The 18,642-nt window shown below is 41.6% G+C and overlaps 1 protein-coding gene across 2 annotated transcripts in view; it reads right to left on the minus strand.

The window, feature by feature from the left end:
* UHRF2 (ubiquitin like with PHD and ring finger domains 2) overlaps positions 1-16,187 on the minus strand; it is a 165,500-nt gene extending 149,313 nt beyond the window's left edge. The window contains exon 1 of one of the 2 annotated variants that reach the window (XM_027862631.1): positions 15,901-16,187. In XM_027862631.1, coding sequence (XP_027718432.1) covers positions 15,901-16,053 — 153 coding nt within the window. In that variant the 5' untranslated portion in view covers positions 16,054-16,187. The remainder of the gene's footprint in view (positions 1-15,900) is intronic. The other variant, XM_027862630.1, reaches the window with a different exon arrangement.
* Between the last annotated feature and the right edge of the window lie 2,455 nt (positions 16,188-18,642).

Consider the following 18,642-nt stretch of genomic DNA (forward strand, 5'->3'; position numbering starts at 1 on the left):
TGTCAGTCAAGGAACATTTATTAAATATCTTCTATGTGCCAGATACTGTGCTAAGCACTGGGGGTACAAAGAAAGGTAAAAGGTATTCCCTACCCTCGAGGAATTTATAATGGGGGTGGTGGTTCAGTTGTTTTTTCCAGTTGTGTCCGACTCTTTATGACCCCATTTGGGGTTTTCTTGGCAGTGGTTTACACCATTTCCTTCTCCAGCTTATTTTTACAGATAAGGAAACTGAGGCAAACAGGGTTACGTGACTTGCCCAGGGTCACATAGCTAGTAAGTATCCGAGGCCAGATTTAAACTCGGGAAAATGAGTCTTCCCAACTCCAGGCACAGTACTCTATCCACCTGACAAGTATGCAACTATGTAGATACAAACTACGTCCAGGATAAAACGGATACAATCAACAGAGAAAAGGCATTTGAATTAAGTGATTGGAAAAGGATTACTGTAGAAGGGATTTTAGCTGGGACTTGCAGAGATGAGGACAGAGAGAGAGCATTCCACGTATGGGAGACAGCTAGTTAAAACACCTGAAATCAGGAGATGGGAGGCCACGATCCTAAAAGCACATGGTGGGTAAGTAAGAATGTAAGTGAGACAGGAAAGGTAGCAAGGGACCCAGTTTATGAGGGGCTTTAAAAGCCAAACATAAAATGTTATATTTGATAGGGAGCCACTGGAGTTGATTGAATAGAGGAGGTGATGGAGTCCAACCAGTAGTTTAGGAAGATCACTTTGACAACTGAGTGGAAGATGGACTGGAGTAGGAAGAAATTTGTGGCAGGTAGGCACCAATCAGCAGAAGAGTATCAAAGAGAAGAGGGTGATCAAAAGTGGCAAAGGCTGTAGAGAGGTCCAGAAGACTGAAGATTGAGAACAGCCCATTATATTTGGCAAATAAGAGATTATTAGTAACTCTGGAGAAGGCAATTTCAGTTGAATGATGAGGGTCAGAAGCCAGAATACAAGAAGTTGAGAGTGAGAAGAAAGGAAGCAGAGACACTTATGATAGAATGGCTTTCTCAAAAAGTTTAGCTGAAAAAGGAAGGAGAGATAGGGGAGGGTAGCAGTGATGAACTGATAACTAAGGAAGGGTTTTTTGAGGAGGATGGAGACTTGGCTATGTTTGTAGGCAGTAGGGAAGCAACCAGTAGACTGGGAGAGACTGAAGAGAAGTGAGAGAGGAGGTGATGGAGGAAGCAATCTTGAAGATGAAATGGAATAAGACCTTTTGTAAATAGGGAGCTTAGCCTTGACAAGGATGAGGGTAACCTCCTTAAGTGAGAAAGGGATAAACAAGTAAATAATGGTAGAACGTATCTGGGTGATGTGAGGAGGAAAAGAATAGGGAGGTCTTGGTAAATGGTCTCCATTTTTTCCAGTAAAACATGAGGCAAGGTTCTCAGCTAAAAGGATCAGGGAAAGGGGAATCATGGGAGATTTAAGAAGGGATGAAAAGATTTTGAAGAGCTGCTGTGGTTAAGTGGGATAGTAGGTTAATAAGGTATAAAAGGATTTCCTTGCAGCAGTGAGAGCCCAGTTGAGGTATGTAACATACATTTGTAGTAGATCCAGTCAGCATGTTATGTGATTTTCTCCACCTTTGTTTGGCAGCACACATGTAGCTGCAGATGATGGAAGTGATCCAAGGCTAGGAAGGGCAAAATTACCGATATCATAGAGGGCAAGGGATTCAAAAGAGGAGAGTAAGAGTTTAACTGGCTCACCAAGGTTTCAAGACAGGGAAAGAAGAGAGCCACTAGTGCAGGACTGATGACCAGGAGAGAAGTGAGAGGTTGAGGAACTGGAGGACATGGTGGGGTTGAAGATCAGAGTTTAACGTTGGAAGGCAGAGGGTGAGGTAGAATGGCAATAAAAAGGCAGTTCACTAACATGGAGGTGATGCTTTTGTGGGTGATAGCAAAAACAAGCACATGACCATCTTTGTGTGTGGCTGAGGTGAGGAGGAATAGGTCATGTAAAATGAGCAAGTTCAGAAACTATGAGGTTAGGATGCTTGAGGGAGTATCAATATGTATGCTGAAAACCTTTAGCATGAGGGCAGCAGTTGGGGAGGAAAGAAAGACTGGAAGCCAGGCACTTAACTCATTGAGGAAAAGAAGGGGAATGATCTGAAGTAATACTCAAAACTATTCCCAGCAGGGTAAAATATGCCAGAACTCACACTGCAGGGGCATAACTCAAGGACCCATAATCAGCTCCACACCATGAGTGTGGGACTTTGTGGAGGTAGGCTAAATTTAATAAAGTTAATCCATCAGCACTGATTATACACTTACTATGTGCTAGGCACTGTGCTAAGCCCTGGAGATAACAAAAATGAAACAGTAAAAGAGGAAATTATATTAAGATGTGTTGAGTTTTATACTTGGGTTAAAAAAATCAATTTCATAAGTATAATTAAAGAGCAATTCATCTGAAAGAGTTCTGGGGGTTTTGTGAACAAGTTCAAATTGGTCAACAGTGTTTTACAGTAACCCAGAAAGGTAAGAGGTATAATGTCAGGTCTGTGAAGATAGTATGATTGTACTGTCCTGTTCAGTCTACATCTGAAACGTTTTGTCAGGATGTCACATTTTAGACAGGAAAGTGATAACTTGAAGAGTGTCAAGAGAAGAGTGACCAGGAGAGCAAAGGGCCATCATGCTACTTTCCTTCAAGGAGGAAAAAAAGAAAGGCTATCATAAAGAAGAGGAATGAAATACTTATTCTACGTGGCTCCACAGGCAACAACTAGGAATACCGACAACAGAAGTGATCAAGCAGCATTTTTAGGCTTGAGGTAAACAAGGACTTCAGCTATCCAAGAGTGGAATGGACAATCTTGGGAGCAACTCTTTCACTGTAAGTCTTAAGCAAAAGTTAATTGCTGACTTGAGTCTATTGTATGTGGAATTTTTTTCCAAGTATAAAAGCAAACAATGCTTTGATGTTCTTTTCCTCTAAGATTCTGTCATTCCTATCTTTTTTTTTCTACTTTTCTCTTACCTTCTCTCCTTAGTTCCTTCCTCTCTCTCCTCCACAATTCTCTTCTTTAATTTTTTTTTAATGACTTGTTGCAAAAGACCACACTAGCCATCCAAACATAATACTCTCAGGAATAGTCCGAAAAGAAGGCACAAAACTCACATAATCTTTCAATTTTCTAAAATTTTGGACTAGATAACTATAAAGTCTCTTCTAGCTCTAGATCTTATGACCCTTTGAAATTAAGCGTGTTAATTTAACAAGATTCAATATCTTGCTTTCTCTAACTTTTCCAAGGCTAAAAGAGATACCAATACTGAAAAAATGAGAAATGGGATCTTAGACATAGTTGAGCCACCAAATACTATTTGTGGTCAATTAAGGTTAGGACATATAAGCCTAACAATAAATGCTTTAAGCTTACAGAACACTTCACAACTTAAAGAATCCTTCTCTCCTCCACCCCCAAACAATCCTGTTCTTAAGTATTATTTTCCTAACTTTATAAACAAAGAAACTGAGACTCAGAAGTTAACCTGCCTGGCCCCCAGTCATATAGCTAGTTAGACTCAAACACAGGGCTTCTGAATTAAAGTCACATGTTTTTTCCTCTATACCACAGCCACCAGCTGTAATTTCTATAACCTTGAGACATTATCATAATAGACTACCAAAACTGCTCTCTACAGTTACCAGTGATTTCTTAATTGCCAATCCAATGGCCCTTTCTCAACCCCCATTCTCCTTGACCTCTCCGCAGCCTTTGACATTTTAAACCACCTTCTCCTTGATATTTTCTTTAGGTTTCCAGAACAGGGCTCTTCTCCTAGTTCTCCTATCAGACTGCTCCTTCTCATTCTCCTTTGTTGGATCCTCATCACACCCTCTAACCATAGGTGTTCCCCAAGGTTCCATCTTGAGCCCTCTTCTCTATACTACTTCACTTGACCTCATCAGTTTTAAAATCTCATGAATTTAATTACCATTTTTATGGCAATTCTCAAATCTACCTATCCTGAATTAATTTCTGATAATCTCTAATTTCACATCTTCAACTGAATTTAAGACATCTTAAACTCAACACATCTAGAACAGAACTCATTATCTTTTCCCCGCCAAATTGTAACCCACCTCCTAACATCCCTATTACTATAAAGAGTAACACCATCCTCCCAGTAACCCACACTCAAAACTTAGGTGTCACCCTCAACTCTTCACTTTCTCTCACACATCCCCATCCCATCTTTTGCCAAAGTCCATCAATTTCACCTTTGTAATATCTCTCAAATATTCACCCCTGTCTCCTACTACCACCCTGGTGCAAGTCCTCATCTCCTCATACCTAGACTATTGAAATAGTCTGCTGGTGTGTCTGCCTGACTCAGGTCTTTCCTCATGTCAGCCCATCCTGCACTCAGTTAAAGTAATTTTTCTAAAATGTGAAATTGAAAATTGATGTTTAATTCTATTTTGTTAAAACTTAGTTAACTAGATTTAATATTCCTCCTCACTGTTTCTTTCCCTTCCAAGTTTACTCAACTCAGATAACCTCAGGTCACTTGGACCTGGATTCTATTCTTGTACCCCTGCCCTTGTGACTTTACCCACCACCCATTTTCAGAAAAACTTGATTAACCTAAAGGTCAATCTCATAAATTTAAAACTCCCATCCCCAGCAGACTAATCCCAAGAACTGGTCTCATCTTCCAATGATATAATGAGGAGAAGGCATGATGACACTCTTCTTACCCTCCTCATTAAAATGTCTAGCCAATCAGAACACATGCCTGTGTTGCTTTGTTGATCATAAAATATCCTATCACTCCCAATCCAGGATCTTTACCTACTGAAGAGTCACTGACACAATTTATTGGCTACTGCTAATCTGGTGGAGCACTGCTTGTGGAAATGACCCCTAGAATGCTCCAGTGAAAAACTGTCACTGAGGGATTTTTCCAGAGGACTGCCTTAAGAATGGATTACCCTCTCCATTCCGAGCCAGGTAAATCTCACTTTTCAATCTTTGAAGAGTCCCCAGTCAAGTCCCCTAGGGAATAAACACATTTACCACACTGCTGGAGATCACCTAAACCTTGCCCAGACTACTGCCTAGGATCAGAATTTTCTAGGATTTAACAGTACTGCACAAAAAAAAATTTTGAAAGGAAAAAAATCCAACTTGAAGTTTTCTAAATAAAGACTTAAGAATGTTTTTTTTTGTTTTTTTTTTTTTTCACTTTGGCAAAGAGCCTAAAGGGGCAGAGCTCTCTCTCACTAACATAAGTGGGAGGTAGGGAGGAGGACTCTGCCCACAGAAGGGTCTGTCTGTTTTTTGTCCTGGGAAGAGTAAACTCTTTCCCGGGAACCCAGAAAAGTACCTAACCCATTGACAGCCACATGTAAACTGAGGAAGTATGACCCTTTTAGCCCAATTGTAGAAAGAAACAGTCAATAGGGGAACCGTGTGTCCTCCCAGGAGGCTCCCCCCTTGTTAGGATTTTCTAGGTTCCTACAGAACCTAGAGGCACCTCGAATCCATCAGGTCAGTCTGCCTCAGCCAAAGGGGCAAGGGCCAAGGGATTCAGCTGAATCACCTGACTCTTTGAACAGAAACCCCATAGTTCAAATTAGAGACAAGGGTTTTAGAGCTTCACCAGCAAATGTTTCTGTTTGTTAGTCTGTAGTACTGTCTGTCTGTCTTGTAATAAAGTAGTTAAATCCCTAGTCTAGACAAATCCCTATCACAATTAGAACAACAATCCCTCCAGCAATTGGGGGAATTCTTGTTCCAAAAAGAACATTTCTTACAAATAGAGATAAAAAGAACCCTTTCTCGTACATTTAGGAAAAATCATTCTATAGATAGAATATCTCCTACAAGAAAAGTTCCCTCTATACATGGGGAGAAAAGCTGGAGTCCTAAAACCTTACCAATTTTTGTTTCAAGCAAACTTACTTTTTAGAACTAAGGATAAGAAATTTTTTCTCTTTTATGCAGTCTGGCCAACCAAAGAAAAGAAGAAGCAAAAGTAGTATTGAAATATTTCCAACAGTTTGCAGTTCAAAATTTATCCAGCCTCAAAAGATACCAGTTGCAGAAAAATTATAGGGTCCAAAATTAGTGTGCCAAAAGGAACCCCTTTAGAAATATTCCTTTTATCCTGGAATTAAGGAAAACTCTTGGTTCAACTGGCAATGACAAAGAGAGTATGCCATCAAATTATGTGCTGATAATGCCTGCCCACCCTTTTCTGATTCCATGCCTTCACCTTTTACCCCTCCTACATCAGAGAATTTGAACATGAGTGACTCACTGCTGGCATCCTTCCCTCCCAAAACCAGCTAGGTACAATGATGCCCATTAGACATCACCAACTTTTTAATTCCTCTGTTCACATGGAAGACAGAAACCCCCAAGTTTTAGCTAGGATTTTGGTGTCAGGGGTAGGGTGGAATTTCTTTCTCAGGCTTATTGTGTTGTCTATATTTTAGTATGAACTAAAAGCTGGCAGCAAGTGTATATTTGCCTTACTGCTTGTCCAAATTATGAACCAATTGTCTTTATGGTACCTCAAAACTGTTAAGAGTTTGTTTTAGAAATAAAGATTAAATACAGACTGCTTTACTGTTTTAGCAAGAGGTTTTTCCACTCTAGTTTTAGAAGTCAGCTTCAGAAAGATTTCAAAGACAGTTTACAATTTGAACTTTCTTCTTAACCACAAAAGGAGAAAAGTTTGTTTAAATCAAGAAGCAACTTCTGGGAGAGTGAAATAATCCTTATTTAAGTAGCTTAAGTAAAATTGGTTTGAAATATTAGAAATTATAAATCCATACTTAATTAGATCCTGAAACTAACTTTTGTTAGACTATGGCCACTTTTGCTGTCCATTCCAGAATTTGGTATATTTTTCAATTTCCTGAAGAACCCCACCCCCGTTTTTTTAAATAGATAGTGCAAAGACACTAAGCATTGAGAAGGACTAATTTCAAGTAATCCACATAATGCTTGAATTATTAGTTCAGCTTTGTCAACCAGTCTCAACCAGAAATTAGGAAGCATTTTTTAAATAAATGCTCAGGGTAGCACTAGAAAATTTGTTGAGTTAAAAGATTCAGCCCAGTGGGTCTATGAGGGAAAAAATATGGAAAAAGAAAAACCTAAACCTGCGGCACAGGCTAGATATTTCTACTCTAAAAGAAGTGGGTATATTTGTGAATAGACATTACACTAAGAAGGATTTGAGGAGTAAAGATGGCACCTAAGATAAAACTAGTCCTGGAAAATATCAGATAGACATTAATGCAGTTGAGCTTAATTTTCATGTTGTCATGCAATATTTGATATGAGGGCAATGTGTTTAAAAACTGCAAAAATAAGTTTGTCTTTAAAGCATATTTTGATCAAGATTTCTCTAAACTGATTTTGAATGCAATCCATTTAAGAAGTCAAAAATTAGTTTTTAAAATTGTATGGCACAGTGGAGAGTGCCAGGTCTGTAGTCAGGGAGACTCATCTTTCCGAGTTCAAATGTGGCCTCAGACATTCACTAGCAGTGGGACCCTGCACAACTCTCTTAACCTTGTTGGCCTCAGTTTTCTCATCTGTAAAATGATCTGGAGAAAGAAATGGCAAACAACTCTAGTATCTTTGCCAAGAAAATCCCAAATGGGGTCATGAGAGTCAGATACAACTGAAACAAATGAACAATAACATTGCAAAACCACTGTATAAGAAATGTTGATCGAAAAATGCAACTCTTAATTTGGAAATTACAGAATATTACTCAGTATTTTAAAGAAAGGAGGGGAATACTGAATCTCCAGAGAAAACTAACTAAATTATGAAAAATAAACAGTAGATTACCTTTTAATTGCTGTTTCCCCAGAGTATGACATGTTCATTGTTTTAAAGAGGCAAGAGAAACAAAAAGGAGATTTGAATCTGATTACAAGTGTCAGTAAAAAAACTGCAAATGGCTCTTTGGGTGTCAGTGAATTTTCAGGAATAGTTGGCAGTTTGAATTTATCTGGCTCTTAAGAAACTACCTCCACCAAAAGAAAGACTTGCGACCAACTTAAAAATAAAAGTAAACTTCAACTTGCAAGAATGTTTTGTGAACTTGTTTAAGTGAACACCAGAAACAGATCTAAAGATATAATCATTTAAAAGATGTTTGACACATATGAAGCCAAAGTATTTTAAAATTATGTTTTTTAATGTAATAAAGACAGTTAAGGGAAGTAACCAATAGAAGTTACATCAGGTGATTTAATCAGTCTTTGAAAATAAGTCAAATTGATAAGACTCAGCTTTAGATTTAAAAGTGTTGGTATCTAACATCCCTGAGTAAACTGAGGTTTTAATTTGTGATCATAAACTTGATTTAACTTGATTAAGGTTTATCTTAACACTAATTTAAGGTGATATGTGTTTTCCTATTAAGGTAATTGTGGCAGATTAGAGCTTATCTCAGTTTATTAATCTGTAAACTGGATAAAGGGCAGATCAGTAGAGCAATGGATAGAGTTCTGGGACTGCAGTCAGGAAAACTTATCTTCCCAAGTTCAAATCCAGCCACAAACATTAACTAGCTATGTGACCGAGTAAGTACTTAACCCTATTGGCCTCATTTTCCTCATCTGTAAGACAAGCTTGAGAATAAAACGGTAAACCATTCCAGTATTTTGCCAAGAAAACCCTAAATGGGACCATGAAGAGTCAGGACACGACTGAAATAACTGAACAACAAAAAAGTGGATAAAAACAGCACCTGTGGCCAGGATTACTGGGAAAACCAAATGACTGAAGTGCTTAACACAGTGCATAACAGCATAAACAAATCTACTAAATCATTGTATTAGAAATATTGTTAGAAAAGTAAATTCTCTTTTTATCAGAATTCTCTTCAGTTATAGGTTCAATTGCCGAACTATAACCTAGTATAGTTACTTATACTAGGTAACTATTCTAAGATTAAAAACTATAAGGTAAACCTTGCTAATTTTTGGAAGAAGCCGTTTAGAATATTTGACATTTAAGCCTACTGATCTCATTAATAAAAGTGGGAGAAATTCTGATGAAACATATAAAAAGCAATTAATAGCCTCCCTGCTTCTAGCTCATTTCTAAGTACATTTTAACCTTACCTAGAATTCAACATAAGAAACTTCAGTGATTTAAATTACTATGTTAACATGAGAAATAATAGGCAGTTACCAATCTTACTGTAGCCCTAAAATGTTACAATGATTTCCCGAGATGTTAGGGGAGAACAAGTTTTTTTTTTTAGTATAAAAGTAATTTTATGATTTTTGATTATGAAGACAAAGGTAACTGTCCTAACCCTGTTCTGTGATCAGTGACATTTTGCTACCATAAGGTAAATCTCAAGGGGTTTTAATTCAATATTGTTTTAAGTTATTTCAGCTATGATTGTTTGTCATGAAGTCCATCATTCCAGAGGAATGTCCCTAAGGAAAGTTGAGGGGATGACCTTGGCATGGAAAAAGGTAGGATCCTTTTGACTCCCTTTCCCCATTTCTAAACAGGAAAATTTCCCACCTGGTTAATTCTGAGCCTGGTTAAGATACCTGTGAATAAACGTGGAATTTTCCTAACTGACTGGCTGATAAACATGACTCATGCCTAGTAATCAAATAGAGTTTAAGTTCTTCCCTGTTATGTCAAGTCAGTTTGTGCCCTTGATATTATCATAACTATGTCCCTCCTTTTTCCTTTCATATCAAATTTCTATACTCAAGGCAGGTGACTCATAGCACCCATTTGCAGCAGTGCTAAATGTATTGCTAAAATTGATTAAAACAGAAACATCTGAGTATATTGTAAGTAAGTTCTTCTGTATGCCATCCACTTGCTAGGGTTGACTCTTAGTAAAGCACTCTTCTCTCCTCACACCAAAATTTCCTGTTACTTTACTACTATTTCATGCTTCCCAGATCTTTTCCCCCTACTTTGTCCCTGGAGATTCCTGAGGACTCCCTTTCCCTTGAATGCAAGGCCTCTGAAGTCTGGGAACTCCTTCAGGTAGCCCACTCTTCCCTCCCTCCCCCGCAACCCTCTAAAACAAGGTAACATCTACTAGGCATTTAACTAACAGGCCTTCTAAACTGATACCTTTGATGCTCGTTAGCTGATATTTCACTAGTTGGTACCATATTTATCCCACTGTTTTTTGGTTGTTTTTTTTTTTTAATTAATATAGGGATAATCTCCTCCTAAGGGGGAAATTAAGACTAATTGTCCTTAAAACCAGTTGAACACTAAGACACCTGACTTACTTTAGGCTCATATTAAAAACACTAAGATAAGTAGGCAATATCAATTCCAGATCCTAATCCCTTTAAGAATTGTGTGTTCATGTATGAAAATGTTTAACTAGTATCACAGAAGCAGCAAAACAGAAGGTTTTCCTTTTATGCACCCTAGTTTACACATCTTTGATAAATGTTCACCTTTACTAGAGGGGCTCATCTCACAAGTCAGGCCCCCCATGGATGTCTCTTTATCTTGCTGATAACTGTGTCTTTATCAGGTACAAGGTTCAGTTAACAGTGGGTGAGATGAAAAACCTTAAATTCTCTGAAGTTTTGGGGTGAATTATGGATTCCTGATGCTTGAGCTGGTTATTAGAAAACAAAATGTAAGAAGGTATACTTAATTGTATCTAGGTCTGTTTTGCAAAAGATTATTGTAGAAACATCTAAGAATCTCTGCAAGTAACCTGAACCAGAGAAGCAGATCTTCTAGAAGTCAGGTGTATTCCAGAACGCCCAACAGATGTTTTTGCAAACCAGATGACTGCACGAGACATCCGAGTCCTAAGAAATGATGTACTAACATAATGGACATTGGGAATGAGTTGGAAGGAAACTTAATATTCATCCTTCCTTCTTTCTTTCCTTCCCTGTGTGGGAATCCCTCCCCCCCTTACTGTAAAGCCTACTTATTAAAATAGGGCTGCCCCCAGAGTTTATCAATTCATCTGTTACAGGTGGTCTCAAAGACCAAACTGTAAACAGTTATAAGATTAAGCCTGCTGGTTTTAGGACCACGCGTCCTCTTAAATTAGCCTCATTAAAATAGACTATCTAGTATAAAATTTTGTCAGTACCTATTCCCATATACTGGGGTTACAGCATTAGAACAAACATAAAAGAAGCCCAAACTAAACATAGGCTACTAGGTGGCACAGTGGATAGAGTGCCAAGCAATCAGCAGACACCTGCATTGCTGGAGATTTTTCTCTGTCCTCTTGTTAATTACTATAGAAGATCCTATCACTCAGCGTCTTTGACTGCTGAAGAGTCATTGACCCAATTTATTGGCCACTACTGGCAAAGCTAATTGATGGTGCTTAGAGATTTGCTTTTTCCACACTACCTTTTTTCCCCCCATCTAACAAAAGCAAAGGTCCAATCACATCCCTACTCAAACTTCAGTTGCTCCCTATCACCTCCAGAACCAAATAAAAAATCCTGTTTGGCATTCAAAGTCAATTCAAGTCATTCCAGACCTTTCCAATCTTCTTATGTATCTTACCACCCCTCCAATGACACTGGCTTCCTTGCAGTTGCTCACACAATACACTCCATCACCCAAGTGAGCATTCTCACTGGTTGTACCCCACACCTGGAATATTCTTCTCTCCTCTACTTGGACTCTTCAAGTCCCAGTTTAAATACCCAGCTTCTTGAAGAAGGTGCCTTATACCTCGATTATTTTCCTACGCATTCTACCTATAGCTTATTTATACATAGTTGTTTGCATGTTGTCTCCCTTAAATGGTGAGCTCCTTGAGGGTAGAGGCTATCTTGTGCCTTTCTTTGTATCCCCAGCTCTTAGCTTAATGTCTGGCAAATAGCAGGGTACTTAATATTTAACTACTGGAAATGAAACTTTCCACCTCTACAATTTCTCACATTTTTGCCCTCCCATTTTATTTCTACTCTTACCACCCAAAAGCCTCGTAGCTAGCCTGCCTTCCTTCAGTTCCTCACACCCAGTCCCAATTCATGTTTTACATTGTTACCAGATCAATCACCCTAACAACAGATTTGATAGTTTCTCCCTTCTGCTCAAAACCCTTCCACCAACTTTAACCGTTTACTGAATTGAAAGTCCAAATTCCTTACCTTGGTACTTGGAAGCACTTCACAATCTAGCACCTACCTTCCTAGCCTTCATGATTCTCCTCTCCCTAGTGCTCTAGACTATAGCACAAAATGAACCGTTTGCCATCCCTTGTACACATACAGCATCCTCCTAGTTCCATCTGTTTATACTATTCCTTACATCTGAAATGCATTAACTTGTTTATGAAGCCTAAAAATTAAGTTCACCCACTTTTGAACTTTAAAATTAAAAAGCTCAGTATGTGTGAGCATGTGTATGTATGTGTATATATACATATATATACACACGCACACACACACACATATATATATATATATAAATATAAAAATAAAAGAAGCTTCTTAACAAAAAATATATTACTATTAGAAAACATCCTGCAGATTTTGCCTAAATAGGTTTGGTTTAGGTGGAGGCTATCTTTTAAAGTAAAAAGCACATGAACCCAAGTAAATAGAAACCTGGGTTTGACTAACCTGTGCTAGCCCTTAAGAGTTGAGTCTCATTTTCTTCAGCTAGGAAATGGTGATAATAGCTCTACTCCCAATTAGCATGACTAATGGATCCCGACATGGTTGTACCCATTTAAACCTACACTATTTTTAGTTATAATTATATAATGATTGGTTCCTTTGGTTTAAGCCCAATGGAAACATGTAATTGGAAATCAAATAATACAACCACTTCAAGGGATCCTTATTTGCACCAATAGGGACCTAGCTGTAATACTTGCAATATATACCTCAAAGGGCAAGATGGGGAAAATATTTCCTAAGCCTTAAGCCAAGGGTGGGGAACTTGTGGCCTCAAGGACACAAGTGACCCTCTAGGTCCCCAAGTTCAGCCCTTTGACTGAATTAAACTTCACAGAACAAATCCCCTTAATAAAAGGATTTGTTCTGTAAAACTTGGACTTAGTTAAAAGACCTCACCCAAGAACCTAGAAGGCCACATGTGACCTCGAGGCCAAAGGTTCTCCACCCCTGCCTTAAGCACTACAGTCCAATTACTGAGTCATTATATTTGGGCCTTTCACAGGTACCCACCAAAACAAAAACAAAAATAATATACCAAAGAGGACCAAATGCTGAATACTAAAAATATGTTCAGGTATGAACTTAAAAAAAAAAATGAATCAACAAGCATTTATCAAGTGCCTACTCTCTGCCAGGCTCCATCCTGGGGATACAAAGACAAAAATGAAACAATCCTCAAGCTCAAGGGGCTAATGTTCTATTGTGGAAAACATTATTTACATACATTAGTACAATTTCTAAGGGTGCTGAAGAAATAGGTGGGCTAGGGAAGAAATCGAGAAAAGCCTCATATAAAAGCTAGTACTTGAGCTGAGCTTTGAGGGTAACTGAATTTTAAGGGCAGCTTGGTGGCAAAGTGGATAGAGTGCTGTGTCTAGAGTCAGGAAGACCAGACTTCAAACCTGGCCTCAGACACTTACTAGTCCTGTGACCCTGGGCAAGTTACTGAACCATTTGCCTCGGTTTCCTCATCTGTAAGATGAGCTGGAGAAGGAAATGGTAAACCACTCCAATATCTTTGCCAAGAAAACCCCAAATTAAGAGACGAACAACACTGAAACAAATTTGAACAAGAACAAATGAATTTTAAGAGGCATAGGAGTGTAATCCAGGCATGGGGGTCAGTCAGTATAGAAGTATAGTAAATAGAGATTGGACATCATTTGTACATCATTTGAGGATCACCAGTTTGGTTGGACCATCAAGTACAAGATGGGAAGAGAGAGTAATGTGTAATAACCCTGGAAAAGTAGGCTGGGATGAAATCCTGAAGGGCTTTAAATGAAGAGTTTGTGTTTTCTTCTATAAACTTTACTTTGTCAAAGATAAAACCATTCATTCATAAAGGGTAGAAGAACGGTGACAGTAAATCTAAAAGGAAACAAGTTATTCAGACCCTTTCTAACTGTGGGGAAAACTGCTTCCTCCCTCTTCCCCCTTCCCCCATTTTTAATGCAGGAGATGGGTATCAAGACCAAAATAAGCCTTTCTCTAACTATCACTTATTAAAATGAGAGTTCCTTGAGGGCAGTGTTTTTGCCTTTCTTTGCATCTGGCATATATTAAGTATTTAATGTTTTCTGACTGAAGGGAAAATACAAGCAATAAATACAAAACAGTTTGAAAGGAGAGAGAGAGAGAACATTTAACACCCCAGCTGAGCTTTGATGGATGAAATGGGTTGTAAAATGTACAGGTGAAGTAGATTTCTGTCAATGAGGTACAGCTTTGTGCCAATCAATACAAAAATACTAGTGATATTAAGCCCACTGAGGGGTGAAGGAAGTGGTCAGAATCTTTTTTTTGGGGGGGGAGAATATAGTCAGGCAATTGGGGGTGTCTTAATATTGCAATTATTTTCAAGAGTTGAAAACAATTATAAAAACATTTAAAAGGGCATTGGATTATGGTGTAAGTCAGTAGCGATCCATACGAGTCAGACTCCAAAAGGGCCATACACACACTGAAGGCAGCAGTCACCATATCCAATGAACTATGCACTTCAAATCAGCCTAAGACTCTGAAAACATTACCTGACATAGGAAGGCACAGCTAGAATTAGAAATGGGTAAGGAAAATAGGATGTATTCCAATCCACAGCCCAGCGTGCCCCACCCCGCCAAACCCTTCCTCTATCCAGCAATGAGAAAAAAAAAATAAGAAAAACTCTGCCGCTGGTCCCAATAGGCAGCAGCTCTCTTCCAAAGATAGGGTGTCTGTCTAGGGAGGTGGCGGAGCCTCATTTGTTTTCGTGTGGAATGATTAAATTTTTTTTTTTTTTTTTTTAAAACACGGCCTACACCACGGAGTTAAGGGAAAAACCTGATGCTCAATAGCCCGCCGTATTTCCCTCCTCCTCCGCAACCCTACCCCTACCCATTTCGCTCACCTCACTCGAGTGCAGCAACCTAGAACACGTGCCTGTTTCACCCACCCACGGTACTTCCTAGCCAGCACTCTCCGGATGGGCTTCCCCCTTCCATCACCCCCCCACCCCCCCCCCACACACACTGAAAGCCCGGGTGGGGCCTAGGGAAAGAGAGTCTAGGCTAGGTTTCCTCTTCCTCCACACCTCCAAGTGGATCCCACGAGAAATCCTCTTAGGTACCCCAGGAAAAGACTATGACACATGGTCTCTGCATCTGTACCATTCATCTCCATAACCTCCACGCCACCTTCATTGTACCAGGGCGAAGAAGGTGGGTGGAAACGACAGTGTGAGTGTGTGTGTGTTGGGGGGGGGGGCCGAGAGTGTCGCTGCTACTGCAGCAGCCCCACGGATGCAGAAAGAATCCAGAGACCCGCCAAATCCAGTAGGGCAGAGGCTGCCTGCCTTCCCAGCCCTCCCTTTCTCCACCTTTCCCACCTGACTAAGTTCAGCAGCCAGCCTCCTGCCCCAGGCGAGCTGGGCGGGCAGGACCAGCAGAAGGACGGACCTGGTCCACAGGTGCGCAGGAGCGGGACTTCCCCCTTCCCAGCCGCGTCCCTTCTCCCCGGCTGGGGGTCCTAATGTACAAAATGAGACATTGGAGACATCCCCTGCAGCGCCCTTATGACTCCTGGTCTCCAGAAGGTCCCCCCGCCAGCCTCCAAGTGAGGCTCAAGCGATACTACGGCCTCCCTGCGCACCTGGAAGCAGAGGGGGGCGGCAAGTAAGACAGGTGCCCAGGTACGAGGCGAGGGCGGAGGGACGACAGTCCCAGGGCCGGAACATCTCTCACCTGCTTGCCCCGGTAGAAGAGGCGCTGGCGGTCCGGCGCCACGTTGAACAGCTCCCGGATCTTCTCCCGTAACATCTCGATCTTGGTGAGACGCGACAGGTCGTCGATAGTCCGGGTCTCGGTGCCGTCTATGGTGCGGACCTGGATCCACATCCTGACCCGAGAGGGGGTGGGGGTGCGGACAGGAGGGAGGAGGTGCGGAGCGGAGCCGGGGACCGGGGGGGGCGCCGGTGCCTCTCCTCTTTGTCTCCCCCTCCTCTCGGCCGAGGCTCTCACACTCCCACCGCGCGCCTTCCCAGCCCCTGGGGACCCCGAGCGCGCGAGGAAGAGCGCGAGCGAGAGCGTGCGCGGAGTGCCCGGAGCACTCGGCGGTGGCGGCCGGCGGTACCCCGAGCGCGCACACCCCAGAGGGCGGGGAGGGGGGAGGAAGCGGAGCAGGGGAGAAGGAGGAGGAGCGAAACAGCCGGAACTGGGAGGAGGCGGGGGCGAAGAGCCGGAGGAGAGACCGACAATGCCTACGCCGCCGCGGCTTTACAAATAGGAAGGAACCGTAGCGGACCGGACTGACTGGGACTGTTTATGAAGAGCTTGCTGCTCTCACATGGAGGTCACGGCGCCAATCGGTTCTCGCGAGATCCGTGCGGATCCGGTCTTAAAGAAACAGCGGCCCACGAAGTGAGGGACGGACAGACGAGAGTGACCTGTGGGGTTGCGGGCTGAAGAGCGGGGCGGGGCGAGCTGTATAGGCTGGCCCCGCCCCTGCCCCGCCCCCCGGGTCTTCGAAGCACACGCCCGCGCGCCAGTTCCTCTCCCTTTAGCGCGCGGTTTGGCGCCCGGGGGTGTTCAGCGCCCCGCCCCCTCCTCCAGAGCAGGCCGTTGGCCCGGGGGCTTGGGTTTTCCCTTCCCGAGAAAACTCCCCAGTAAACAAAAGACACTTGGGGCTAGCTGGGTGTGCACGTGTTCCTCCCTTGGGCCCGCAGGAGAGATCGTCCGTCGGTCTCCAATTTCTCCGTAAACGACCCACAGCTGAGCGCTAGGCCGGGCTCTCCCGTCCTGCGGTCCCACTTTCCTCGCCCTGGCCCGGTCCGAGGTCCCTGGAGCCACTCTCTCCCTCTCCCTTTCACCCAGCCATGCCCCTGCCCTCGCGGCCCGGTGCTGGGGTTTCCCGCCACAGGCCAGGCCCAGGCCGCCGGGTCGGCACAGCTGGGCGCCTGCTAGCCCGGGCCAGCCCGGCCGCGCTATCCCCCCAGACTTCCCTAAGACTTTGCGTTTCTTTCCAACGCGGTTGAAGGGCACCCATGGCCAAAGATTTATAGGCTCATGGAAAAGGCTCATTTTCCCCCAACGGTTACATTTTTAAACCACACGCTCAGAGCCACCAACTGCCAAGGAAGAAAGCAAAGCCAGAAGGGCCTGTTGGGGAATGGCGTTCTCAGAAATAGGCCTTGCATAACACCTAACTGGAGGTTTTAAACGAAACTATGGATTGTATCTGCTTAGGAAGAAGGAGGAAATACACGCACAAAAAAAACCCCTTTCATCTCAGATTCATTAAAATTCAAAACTAGGGACATTTTACCAAATGAGGGAGAAAAAAACTCACCTGAATTAAAATCCATGAGATTTTGGCAGTGTGTGGATTCTAATTACTATGAAAACAAAGATTTATTAATAATTACTGGAAAAAATTCAAAGCGTGTTTCTTGTCTTGGGAACGGCATCATTCAATAGGAGAGAGGGCATTTTCATTGAACTAGAAAGGGCAAAAAGTAACAGAATGTGATATTTCTGTTCACATCATAGCTAGTAATAATAGGTAATTTTTGTATAGTGCTTCACATATTTATCTCATTTGATCCTTATAACCACCCTATGAGGGAGGTCATATTATTACCCCCATTTTATAGATGAAGAAACCGAGTTTGAGTAACTTACCCACAATTCCTAAGTATCTGAGGCAAGATTTGAACTCTGAGCTTTCTGATTGGCCTTCCAGAGCTCTGTCAACCAGGCAGCTTCTCTCTCTATCCGTCCATCCATCTATGCTTTTGGTTAAATTGACGTTCTTTGTTCAACCTGGTCACTTAGCTAAAATTACAAAATAGAGAGGAGACAGTTTGTGGTCTCAGTTTCCTGTAAAACTAAGGGCCAGACTAGATATATAAATCCTTTGATTCTCTGTCTTTTCACCAGATATGCCAAACAAGTATTCATTATGCATCAACTATGTGCACTACTGTGTGCTAGGCCCTTCAGGAATTTTTTTTTTTTTAATACAGACAAAAGTCCTTTCCTTCATTGAACCTGCCATGTAGGTGAGATCAGAGTAACATATTTCCAACATTCAGAAAACAGCTGAGTAACAAACTTTTGTGGAACTGTCTATAAAGATCTGTGGGAGTTCAGAGAAAGGAAAGATGATCAGTGTGGGCTAAAATGGTCATGGAAGATGTTATGGAGGAAGCAGGACTCAGTACATTATACCTTGAGAACTTAATATGGAGCCTTACAACCACCTAGGGTTGTAAGTGGGGGTGAATATTTCTATTTCAGAGATGAGGAAACTACCTTTTGATTTTATCAAGATCCCACAGTAAGTAAAAGTCAGGATTCAAATTCAAGTCTTCTAGTTCTAAATCAGAAAGATTCTTTTTATCATATTTCTCCAACTCTTGCTTAAAAATTAGGTATCATAGCTCCCATAAATGTGCGACAGGTAGGGTTTATACACTGTGGGAGAGG

The sequence above is a fragment of the Vombatus ursinus genome, unplaced genomic scaffold, assembly GCF_900497805.2.
Source record: "Vombatus ursinus unplaced genomic scaffold, bare-nosed wombat genome assembly UNPS02014770.1, whole genome shotgun sequence".
NCBI lineage: Eukaryota > Metazoa > Chordata > Mammalia > Diprotodontia > Vombatidae > Vombatus > Vombatus ursinus.